General features: G+C 44.5%; 1 protein-coding gene across 2 annotated transcripts in view; it reads right to left on the bottom strand.

The window, feature by feature from the left end:
- Nucleotides 1–1,923: 1,923 nt before the first annotated feature.
- Nucleotides 1,924–11,415, bottom strand: part of dusp11 (dual specificity phosphatase 11 (RNA/RNP complex 1-interacting)) — a 40,460-nt gene continuing 30,968 nt past the window's right edge. For both annotated transcript variants that reach the window (XM_014128275.2, XM_014128274.2), the window contains exons 5-10: nucleotides 6,843–6,966; nucleotides 6,639–6,699; nucleotides 6,486–6,532; nucleotides 6,333–6,408; nucleotides 6,125–6,253; nucleotides 1,924–3,031 (exon numbers count right to left, since the gene is read on the bottom strand). In XM_014128275.2, coding sequence (XP_013983750.1) covers nucleotides 2,638–3,031; nucleotides 6,125–6,253; nucleotides 6,333–6,408; nucleotides 6,486–6,532; nucleotides 6,639–6,699; nucleotides 6,843–6,966 — 831 coding nt within the window. In that variant the 3' untranslated portion in view covers nucleotides 1,924–2,637. The remainder of the gene's footprint in view (nucleotides 3,032–6,124; nucleotides 6,254–6,332; nucleotides 6,409–6,485; nucleotides 6,533–6,638; nucleotides 6,700–6,842; nucleotides 6,967–11,415) is intronic.

Genomic DNA, 11,415 nt, shown 5'->3' with positions numbered 1-11,415 from the left:
GTGGGAAAGGCAGTGTTGAGTGCAATAGAGATTGCATCATCTGTGGATCTGTTGGGGCGGTATGCCTATTGGAGTGGGTCTAGGGTTTCTGGGATAATGGTGGTGTTAGCCATGACCAGCCTTTCAAAGTACTTCATGGCTACAGACGTGAGTGCTATGGGTCGGTAGTCATTTAGGCAGGTTACCTTAGTGTTCTTGGGCACAGGGATTGTGGTGGTCTGCTTGAAACATGTTGGTATTACAGACTCAGTCAGGGACAGGTTGAAAATGTCAATGAAGACACTTGCCAGTTGGTCAGCGCACGCTCATAGTACACGTCCTGGCAATCCGTATGGCCCTGCGGCCTTGTGAACGTTGACCTGTTTAAAGGACTTACATCGGCTACGGAGAGCGTGATCACACAGTCATCTGGAATGCTGTCATGCATGTTTCAGTGTTACTTGCCTCGTAGCGAGCATAGAACTAATTTAGCTTGTCTGGTAGGTTCGTGTCACTGGGCAGCTCATGGCTGTGCTTCCCTTTGTAGTCCAAGTTTGCAAGCCCTGCAACATCCGACGAGTGTCGGAGCCTGTGTAGTACGATTCAATCTTAGTCCTGTATTGACACTTTGCCTGCTTGATGGTTCGTCAGAGGGCATAGCGGGATTTCTTATAAGCTTCCAGGTTAGCGTCCCGCTCCTTGAAAGCGGCAGCTCCAGCCTTTAGCTCAGTGCGGATGTTGCCTGTAATCCATGGCTTCTGGTTGGGGTATGTATGTAGTCACTGTGGGGACGACGTCGTCGATACACTTATTGATGAAGCCAGTGACAGATGTGGTGTAGTCCTCCTCAATGCCATCGGAAGAATCCCAGAACATATTCCAGTCTGTGCTAACAAAACAGTCCTGTAGCTTAGCATCTGCTTTATCTGACCACTTTCTTATTGACTGAGAAACTGGTGCTTCCTGCTTTAGTTTTTGCTTGTAAGCAGGAATCAGGAGAGAACTATGGTCAGGTTTGCCAAATGGAGGGCGAGGGAGAGCTTTGTACGTTTCTCTGGATGAGCTTTTCCGGTTTGCTTATGGAGGTATACAGCTCATTGAGTGCAGTCTTAGTGACAGCATCGGTCTGTGGTGGTATATAGACAGCTACGAAAAATATAGATGTAAACTCTGTCGGTAAATCGTGTTGTCTACAGCTTATCGTGAGATACTCTACCTCAGGCGAGGAAAACCTCAAGACTTCCTTAGATTTCGTGCACCAGCTGTTGTTTACAAATATGCATAGGCCACCTCCCCTTGTCTTACCAGAGGCCGCTGTTCTATCCTGCCGAAAAGCTTAAAACCTGCCAGCTTTATGTTATTCATGTTGTCGTTCAGCCACGACTCGGTGAAACATTAAAAACGAATAACTTATGTCTCGTTGGTGGGATACACATGCTCGTAGTTCGTCTATTTTATTATTGAACGTTGGCTAATAAGACTGATGGTAAATTAACGTCTCGGTGATGGATCCTTACAAGTCACCCAGACCGTCGTCTACAATACCACCGTCTTTTCCTCCATGCAAATGACGGGGATGAGGGCCTTGTCGGGTGTCTGGAGTAAATCCTCCCGTCCGACTCGTTGAAGAATTCCTCCAGTACGGTGTGAGTAATCGCTGCCCTGAGATCAAGAAGCTCTTTTCGGTCATGAGACACGGTGGCGGAAACATTATGTACAACATAAGTTACAAATAACGCAAAAAAATTAAATAAGCAAACAATAACGCAATTGGTTATGGGATCATAAAACGGCGGCCATCGCTTTCGGCACCATTATCACCAGGAGACAGAAGTCTTTACAGCAATTAAAAAAGTATTGTTTCATTCTTGTAGTTTGAACAGTTGGAACAGACCACGTAGTTAGTTAAGACATAGTGACCATTCAACCATGAGACAGACCATGTTTTTCCTGCTCCCAATGTTCTTTATTACCTTTGATCAAAAACACTCAGACAAAAAAAAGCACATAAATGACAGTCACATATGTATATGATTTGCCTGTCATACATGATACATACATGGAACAGAGAGTGCATTGGCAACTCATGTCTAATGGAAACCAGTCAGTCAGCCAACAGTCAGTAAATCAATCGTCAAGTCATCTCATCCCCAAGCACTTCCACCCAAATTGCGAAGAGCCTGGTGGACCAGCGTGTTAAACTTGGCCTCCGTTAGCCAATACAGAAAGACCTGGAGAAACTCCAGGTGCATAGGCATTAACTTACTGAGCTTAATCTACCACCCAATCATCTCCCATAAAACCTCCCCCATACGCTAACACACCACAAGCAGAGCCTCGCCTTTCACAAGTGTTATGCTCTAAAATAAAATGCCACTTTACCCAGTAAGGCCAACATTGAATCGTTGATATACCAGCCTTACATACACAATAGCCTGGGGACAAGGTTAGTCAGTCAGTAAACAGTCAGGCACTTCATGTAAGTGAACTAAGGCCTTTCTCTCGGTCTCAGCCAAACACATCTCTCAATTAAAACCTAAAATGTGTTTCTAAAAGCAAATTAAACTATTCCGCCCCCATGGAACTGCAGCAGTCAAAACCTGGAAGCTTCACTTTTCATTTTTAAAAAGCAAACTAAGTGCACTCCCCCTCTCTCCTCTATTTAGTCCAGTCTTTGGTGCGTTTGTGTCGTGTGCGGACTTTCCTCTGTGGGCCACTTATCTCTTCAGAGGGGAGGAAGGAGGCAGACCCCTCAGGCTCATTAGTCCACCCTTTGGGGGAGTAAAGGGGGAGAACAGGGAAAGGGGGAGGGCAGCGAACTCTCCTCTCGCCCTCGTGGTGGGATACCCTCCAGTCCTCCCCTCCCCTCCTGTCTTCCTCTGGTGGGTAGGGCCTCCTCCAGTTGTTCTGTGGCTGGGGGGGTCTCCATTGGTAGTTGTTGAAGTGAGGAGGATGGGGGAGAAGGCTAGGGTGGGGAGGCCACATGCCATAAGGAGGCAGAGGAGGAGGGAAGCCGTGAGTCTGGTGGTTCATACCCCTCTGGTGGAGAGGCCTGTAGAGAGAGCAAGAGCAGAACAGTCAGACCAAAATTAAACTTATGGAGTGGATTCGGAAAGTATTCAGACCCCTTGACCATTTCCACATTTTGTTATGTTACAGCATTATTCTAAAATTTAGGGGGGGGGGGGGGTCTCAATTCATCTACACAAACCAAAAAGTTATTTTTTTATTTTAGTTCATTTATTAAAAACTTAAATATCACATTTACATAAGTATTCAGACAATTTACTCAGTACTTTGTTGAAGCAGCTTTGGCAACAAATAAAGCCTAGAGTCTTCTGTGGTATGAAGCTACAAGGACATTGAGACTTGTCCCGAAGCCACTCCTGCGATACCTTGGCTGTGTGCTTAGGGATGTTGTCCTGCTGGAAGGTGAACCGTTGCCCCAGTCTGAGGTCCTGAGCATTCTGGAGCAGGTTTTCATCAAGCATCTCTGTACTTTGCTCCATTCATTTCTGCCTTGATCCTGACGAGACTCCAAGTCCCTGCCGCTGAAAAACATGCCACAGCATGATGCTGCCACCACCATGCTTCACCGTAGGGATGGTGCCAGGTTTCCTCCAGATGTGACACTTGGCATCAGGCCAATCTTGGTTTCATCAGACCAGAGAGTCTTGTTTCTCATGGTCTGAGTCCTTCAGGTGTCTTTTGGCAAACTCCAAGCAGGCTGTCAGGTGCCTTTTACTGAGGAGTGGCTTCCGTCTGGCCATTACTATGGTGGAATGCAGCAGAGATGGTTGTCCTTCTGGAAGGTTCTCCCATCTCCACAGAGGAACTCTAGAGCTCTGTCAGATTGACGATTGGATTCTTCGTCCCCTCCCTGACCAAGGCCCTTCTCCCCCAATAGCTCAGTTAGGCCAGGCGGCCAGCTCTAGGAAGTCTTAGTCGTTCCAAGCTTCTTCCATTTAAGAATGATGGCCACTGTTTGTTGGGAGCTTCAAAACTGCACACACTTTTTTGTACCCTTCCCCAGATCTTTGCCTCGACACAATCCTGTCTCGGAGCTCTACGGACAACTCATTCGACCTCATGGCTTGGTTTTTGCTCTGACATGCACTGTCAACTGTGGGACCTTATATAGACAGGTATGCGCCTTTCCAAAACATGTCCATTCAATTGAATTTACCACAGGTGGACTCCAATCAAGTTGTAGAAACATCTCATGGATGGCCAATGGAAACAGGATGCACCTGAGCTCAATTGCAAGTCTCATTGCAAAGGGTCTGAACACTTACGGTTGAAGTCGGAAGTTTACATACACCTCAGCCAAATACATTTAAACTCAGTTTCACAATTCCTGACATTTAACCCTAGTAAAAATTCCCGGGTCTTAGGTCAGTTAGGATCACCACTTTATTTTAAGAACGTGAAATGTCAGAATAATAGTAGAGAATTATTTATTTCAGCTTTTATTTCTTTCATCACATTCCCAGTGGGTCAGAAGTTTACATACACTCAATTAGTATTTGGTAGCATTGTCTTTAAATTGTTTAACTTGGGTCAAACGTTTCAGCTAGCCTTCCACAAGCTTCCCACAATAAGTTGGGTGAATTTTGGCCCATTCCTCCTGACAGAACTGGTGTGACTGAGACAGATTTGTAGGACTCCTTGCTTGCACACGCCTTTTCAGTTCTGCCCAAACATTTTCTATAGGATTGAAGTCAGGGCTTTGTGATGGCCACTCCAATACCTTGACTTTGTTGTCCTTAAGCCATTTTGCCACAACTTTGGAAGTATGCTTGGGGTCATTGATCATTTGGCAGACCCATTTGCGACCAAGCTTTAACTTCCTGACTGATGTCTTGAGATTTTGCTTCAATATATCCACAATTTTCCTCCCTACATGATGCCATCTATTTTGTGAAATGCACCAGTCCCTCCTGCAGCAAAGCAACCCCACAACATGATGCTGCCACCCCCGTGCTTCACAGTTGGGATGGTGTTCTTCGGCTTGCAAGCCTCCCCCTTTTTCCTTCAAACATAACAATGGTCATTACGGTCAAACATTTCTATTTTTGTTTCATCAGACCAGAGTACATTTCTCCAAAAAGGACATTGTCCCCATGTGCAGTTGCAAACCGTAGTCTGGCTTTTTTATGGCGGTTCTGGAGCAGTGGCTTTTTCCTTGCCAAGCGGCCTTCAGGTTATGTCGATATAGGATTTGTTTTACTGTGGATATAGATACTTTTGTACCGGTTTCCTCCAGCATCTTCACAAGGTCCTTTGCTGTTGCTCTGGGATTGATTTGCACTTCTCACACCAAAGTACGTTCATCTCTTGGAGACAGAACACGTCTCCTTCCTGAGCGGTATGACGGCTGCGTGGTCCCATGGTGTTTATACTTGCGTACTATTGTTTGTATAGATGAACGTGGTACCTTCCGGCATTTGGAAATGGCTCCCAAGGATGAACAAGACTTGTGGAGGTCTACAATTTTTTTTCTGAGGTCTTGGCTGATTTCTTTTGATTTTCTCATGATGTCAAGCAAAGAGGCACTGAGTTTGAAGGTAGGCCTTGAAATACATCCACAGGTACACCTCCAATTGACTCAAATTATGTCAATTAGCCTATCAGAAGCTTCTAAAGCCATGACATCATTTTCTGAAATTCTCCAAGCTGTTTAAGGCACAGTCAACTTAGTGTATGTGAACTTCTGACCCACTGGAATTGTGATACAGTGAATTATAAGTTAAATAATCTGTAAACATTTGTTGGAAAAATTAATTGTGTCATGCTCACAGTAGATGTCCAACCGACTTGCCAAAACTATAGTTTGTTAACAAGAAATTTGTGGAGTTGTTGAAAAATGAGTTTTAATGACTCCAACCTAAGTTTAAGTAAACTTCCGACTTCAACTGTATGTAAATAAGGCATCCGGTTTCTTTTTTTGCTAACATTTCTAAAATCCTGCTTTCGCTTTGAAATTATGGGGTGTTGTGTGTAGATTGATATATTTCATCAATTTTAGAATAAGGCTGTAACTTTACATTTTTGGGGAAAAAGTCAAGGGATCTGAATACTTTACGATAGCACTGTATATAGACATATCTGTATGTCTATATGGGTTAGAGGTCAGGGTGCTTACACAAATTGGTTGTGGTCATGCCTGTCGTAATGTCTGTCGCGGTGTTGGGCAGGAGAGTCGAGAATGCTATGACGACTGCCAGAACGGCCTCTGATTGGCTCCTGCTCCGACTCCTCCATCCCATTGTTACTGCAGAGGGAGGAAGGAGGGATGATGAATAAAAGTATGGATGGACAGAGAACGATAGAGCGACCAACACACAAATTACCTTCTCTTTGGCCCAGTCTGTAGGTCTTTCAGGTAGTTCTCTCTTTCTATGGGGTGACCCCGCGAAGAGTTAAACACTGGAATAACACATGGGAAAAAAACATTACACACATGCATGCGTGCACACAATTTTTGAATGAGGTTCAGTACTCACACTCCACAGCCTCTTTAGGATCGATCCCATCTACATCTATCAGATACCTGAAGAGGAGAGAATGAGAAGAGGAAAAGAGAAAGATGTAGGCTACGAACTAAGCACATTTAGAATCTACCAGATACTCCACAAAATCTGCTAAAAACTCCTTACCTACAGACCAGGTAGCCTGTCCTGTTGAGCCCATGAGTACAGTGTACTCCGATCAGCTTATCTTTGAAAGAGAAAGATAATAAATACATTTACATTATCTTGTATTTCTGCTGATGTGTTTACGATTAACTAACCAAACACAGACAATCAGTTTCACTAACCACAAGTGAGTGTGTGTGTGTGTGTGTGTGGTGTGTGACTGACCGTTGTGTGCGTTGTCTCGTAGGAACCCGCGGACGGCACGTTTGAAGCTAAGGATTGTGGGGTCGCTGGGAACTTGATGACCAGCTGTGAAAATCTTCAGGTATAACACGGAGTCTGGAAGGTCCTACACACACAAACTACACAGTAAGTGATTGTTTGTGTGTGTGTGTGTGTGTGTGTGTGCGTAAGTGAATGTGTGTGTAAGTGAATGTGTGTGTGTGTGTGTGTAAGTGAATGTGTGTGTAAGTGTGAGTGTGTGTGTGTAAGTGAGTGTGTGTGTAAGTGTGAGTGTGTGTGTGTAAGTGAGTGAGTGTGTGTGTGTGTGTGTGTGTAAGTGAGTGAGTGTGTGTGTGTGTGTGTAAGTGAGTGAGTGTGTGTGTGTGTGTGTGTGTAAGTGAGTGTGTGTGTGTGTGTGTGTGTGAGTGTGTGTGTGTGTGTGTGTGTGTGTGTGTGTGTGTGTGTGTGTGTGTGTGTGTGTGTGTGTGTAAGTGAGTGTGTGTGTGTGTGTGTGTAAGTGAGTGTGTGTGTGTGTGTGTGTAAGTGAGTGTGTGTGTGTGTGTGTGTAAGTGAGTGTGTGTGTAAGTGAGTGTGTAGTGAGTGTGTGTGTAAGTGAGTGTGTGTGTAAGTGAGTGTGAGTGTGTGTGTGTAAGTGAGTGTGTGTGTGTAAGTGAGTGTGTGTGTGTGTAAGTGAGTGTGAGTGTGTGTAAGTGAGTGTGTGTGTAAGTGAGTGTGTGTGTGTGTGTGTGTAAGTGAGTGTGTGTGTGTGTGTGAGTGTGTGTAAGTGAATGTGTGTGTGAGTGTGTGTAAGTGAATGTGTGTGTGTGTGTGTAAGTGAGTGTGTGTAAGTGAGTGTGTGTGTGTGTGTGTGTGTGTGTAAGTGAGTGTGAGTGTGTGTGTGTAAGTGAGTGTGAGTGTGTGTGTGTGTGTAAGTGAGTGTGTGTAAGTGAGTGTGTGTGAGTGTGTGTATAAGTGAGTGTGTGTGAGTGTGTGTATAAGTGTGTGTAAGTGAATGTGTGTGAAAGTGTGTGTAAGTGAATGTGTGTGAGTGTGTAAGTGAATGTGTGTGTGTGTAAGTGAATGTGTGTGTGTGTGTAAGTGAATGTGTGTGTGTGTGTGTAAGTGAATGTGTGTGTGTGTGTGTAAGTGAATGTGTGTGTGTGTAAGTGAATGTGTGTGTGTGTAAGTGAATGTGTGTGTGTGTGTAAGTGAATGTGTGTGTGTGTAAGTGAATGTGTGTGTGTGTAAGTGAATGTGTGTGTGTGTAAGTGAAGTGTGTGTGTGTGTGTAAGTGAGTGTGTGTGTGTGTAAGTGAGTGTGTGTAGTGTAGTGTAAGTGAGTGTGTGTGAGTGTAAGTGTAAGTGAGTGTGTGTGTGTGTGTGTAAATGTGTGTGTGTAAGTAAGTGAGTGTGTGTGTGAGTGTGTAAGTGTGTGTGTGTGTGTGTAAGTGAGTGTGTAAGTGAGTGTGTGTGTGTGTAAGTGTGTGTGTGTGTGTGTAAGTGAGTGTGTGTGTGTGTAAGTGAGTGTGTGTGTGTGTAAGTGAGTGTGTGTGTGTGTAAGTGAGTGTGTGTGTGTGTAAGTGAGTGAGTGTGTGTGTAAGTGAATGTGTGTGTGTGTGTGCGAGTGTGTGTGTGTGTGTGCAAGTGAGTGTGTGTGTGTGTGTGTGCAAGTGAGTGTGTGTGAGTGTGTGTGCAAGTGAATGTGTGTGTGTGAGTGTGTGTGCAAGTGAGTGTGTGTGTGTGCAAGGTGAATGTGTGTGTGAGTGTGTGTGAATGTGTGTGTGTGAGTGTGTGTGAATGTGTGTGTGTGAGTGTGTGTGAATGTGTGTGTGTAAGTGAATGTGTGTGAATGTGTGTATGTGTAAGTGAATGTGTGTGAATGTGTGTGTGTAAGTGAATGTGTGTGAATGTGTGTGTGTGTGTGTGTGTGTGTGTGTGTGTGAATGTGTGTGTGTGAGTGTGTGTGAATGTGTGTAAGTGAATGTGTGTGAGTGTGTGAGTGTGTGTAAGTGAATGTGTGTGTGTAAGTGAATGTGTGTGTGTAAGTGAATGTGTGTGTGTAAGTGAATGTGTGTGTGTGTAAGTGAGTGTGTGTGTGTGTAAGTGAGTGTGTGTGTGTGTAAGTGAGTGTGTGTGTAAGTGAATGTGTGTGTGTGTGTGCGAGTGTGTGTGTGTGTGTGTGCAAGTGAGTGTGTGTGTGTGTGTGCAAGTGAGTGTGTGTGTGTGCAAGTGAATGTGTGTGTGTGAGTGTGTGTGAATGTGTGTGTGTGAGTGTGTGTGAATGTGTGTGTGTGAGTGTGTGTGAATGTGTGTGTGTAAGTGAATGTGTGTGAATGTGTGTATGTGTGTGTGTAAGTGAATGTGTGTGAATGTGTGTGTGTAAGTGAATGTGTGTGAATGTGTGTGTGTGTGTGTGTGTGTGTGTGTGTGTGTGTGAGTGAATGTGTGTGTGTGAGTGTGTGTGAATGTGTGTAAGTGTGTGAGTGTGTGAGTGTGTGTAAGTGAATGTGTGTGTGTAAGTGAATGTGTGTGTGTGTAAGTGAATGTGTGTGTAAGTGAATGTGTGTGTGTAAGTGTGTGTGTGAGTGTAAGTGAGTGTGTGAGTAAATGTGTGTGTGAGTGTAAGTGAGTGTAAATGTGTGTGTGAGTGTAAATGTGTGTGTGAGTGTAAGTGAGTGTAAGTGTAAGTGTAAGTGTAAGTGAGTGTGTGTGTAAGTGAGTGTGTGTGTGTGTGTAAGTGAGTGTGTGTGTGTGTAAGTGAGTGTGTGTGTGTGTAAGTGAGTGTGTGTGTGTGTGTGTAAGTGAGTGTGTGTGTGTGTGTAAGTGAGTGTGTGTAAGTGAGTGTGTGTGTGTGTGTGTGTAAGTGAGTGTGTGTGTGTGTAAGTGAGTGTGTGTGTGTAAGTGAGTGTGTGTGTGTAAGTGAGTGTGTGAGTGTGTGTGTGTGAATGTGTGTGTAAGTGAGTGTGAGTGTGAGTGTGTGTGTGCGAGGTGTGTGTGTGTGTGTAAGTGTGTGTAAGTGAGTGTGTGTGTGTGTAAGTGAGTGTGTGTGTGCGAGTGTGTGTGTGCGAGTGTGTGTGTGTGCAAGTGAATGTGTGTGTGTGAGTGTGCAAGTGAATGTGTGTGTGTGAGTGTGTGTGAATGTGTGTGTGTGAGTGTGTGTGAATGTGTGTGTGTGAGTGTGTGTGAATGTGTGTGTGTAAGTGAGTGTGTAAGTGAATGTGTGTGTGTGTGTGTGTGTAAGTGAGTGTGTGTGTGTGTGTGTAAGTGAGTGTGTAAGTGAATGTGTGTGTGTGTGTGAGTGTGTGTAAGTGAGTGTGTGTAAGTGAGTGTGAGTGTGTAAGTGAGTGTGTAAGTGAGTGTGTGTAAGTGAATGTGTGTGTGTGTAAGTGAGTGTGTGTGTGTGTAAGTGAGTGTGTGTGTGTGTAAGTGAGTGTGTGTGAGTGTAAGTGAGTGTGTGTGAGTGTAAGTGTAAGTGAGTGTGTGTAAGTGAGTGTGTGTGTGTGTGTAAATGTGTGTGTGTAAGTAAGTGAGTGTGTGTGTGTGTGTGTGAGTGTGTAAGTGAGTGTGTAAGTGAGTGTGTGTGTGTGTAAGTGAGTGTGTGTGTGTAAGTGAGTGTGTGTAAGTGAGTGTGTGTGTGTGTAAGTGAGTGTGTGTAAGTGAGTGTGTGTGTGTGTGAATGTGTGTGTAAGTGAGTGTGTGTGTGTGTGTGTGCAAGTGAATGTGTGTGTGTGAGTGTGCAAGTGAATGTGTGTGTGTGAGTGTGTGTGAATGTGTGTGTGTGAGTGTGTGTGAATGTGTGTGTGTAAGTGAATGTGTGTGTGTGTGTGTGTGTAAGTGAGTGTGTGTGTGTGTGTGTGTAAGTGAGTGTGTAAGTGAATGTGTGTGTGTGTGTGAGTGTGTGTAAGTGAGTGTGTGTAAGTGAGTGTGAGTGTGTAAGTGAGTGTGTAAGTGAGTGTGTGTAAGTGAGTGTGAGTGTGTAAGTGAGTGTGTAAGTGAGTGTGTGTAAGTGAATGTGTGTGTGTAAGTGAATGTGTGTGTGTGTGTAAGTGAATGTGTGTGTGTGTAAGTGAATGTGTGTGTGAGTGTAAGTGAGTGTGTGTGAGTGTAAGTGTAAGTGAGTGTGTGTAAGTGAGTGTGTGTGTGTGTGTAAATGTGTGTGTGTAAGTAAGTGAGTGTGTAAGTGAGTGTGTGTGTGTGTAAGTGAGTGTGTAAGTGAGTGTGTGTGTGTGTAAGTGAGTGTGTGTGTGTGTAAGTGAGTGTGTGTGTGTGTGTGTGTGTAAGTGAGTGTGTGTAAGTGAGTGTGTGTGTGTGTGAATGTGTGTGTAAGTGAGTGTGTGTGTGTGTGTGTGCAAGTGAATGTGTGTGTGTGAATGTGTTTTCAAGTGAGTGTGTGTGTGTGTGTGTGTGTGTGAGTGTGTGTGAATGTGTGTGTGTAAGTGAATGTGTGTGAATGTGTGTGTGTAAGTGAATGTGTGTGAATGTGTGTGTGTGTAAGTGAATGTGTGTGTGAGTGTGTGTGAGTGTAAGTGAATGTGTGTGTGAGTGAATGTGTGTGTGAGTGTGTGTGTGAGAATGTG

This window comes from Salmo salar, chromosome ssa11 (genome assembly GCF_905237065.1).
Source record: "Salmo salar chromosome ssa11, Ssal_v3.1, whole genome shotgun sequence".
Taxonomy (NCBI): Eukaryota; Metazoa; Chordata; class Actinopteri; order Salmoniformes; family Salmonidae; genus Salmo; species Salmo salar.
This window is presented reverse-complemented; position numbering and strand designations above follow the sequence as displayed.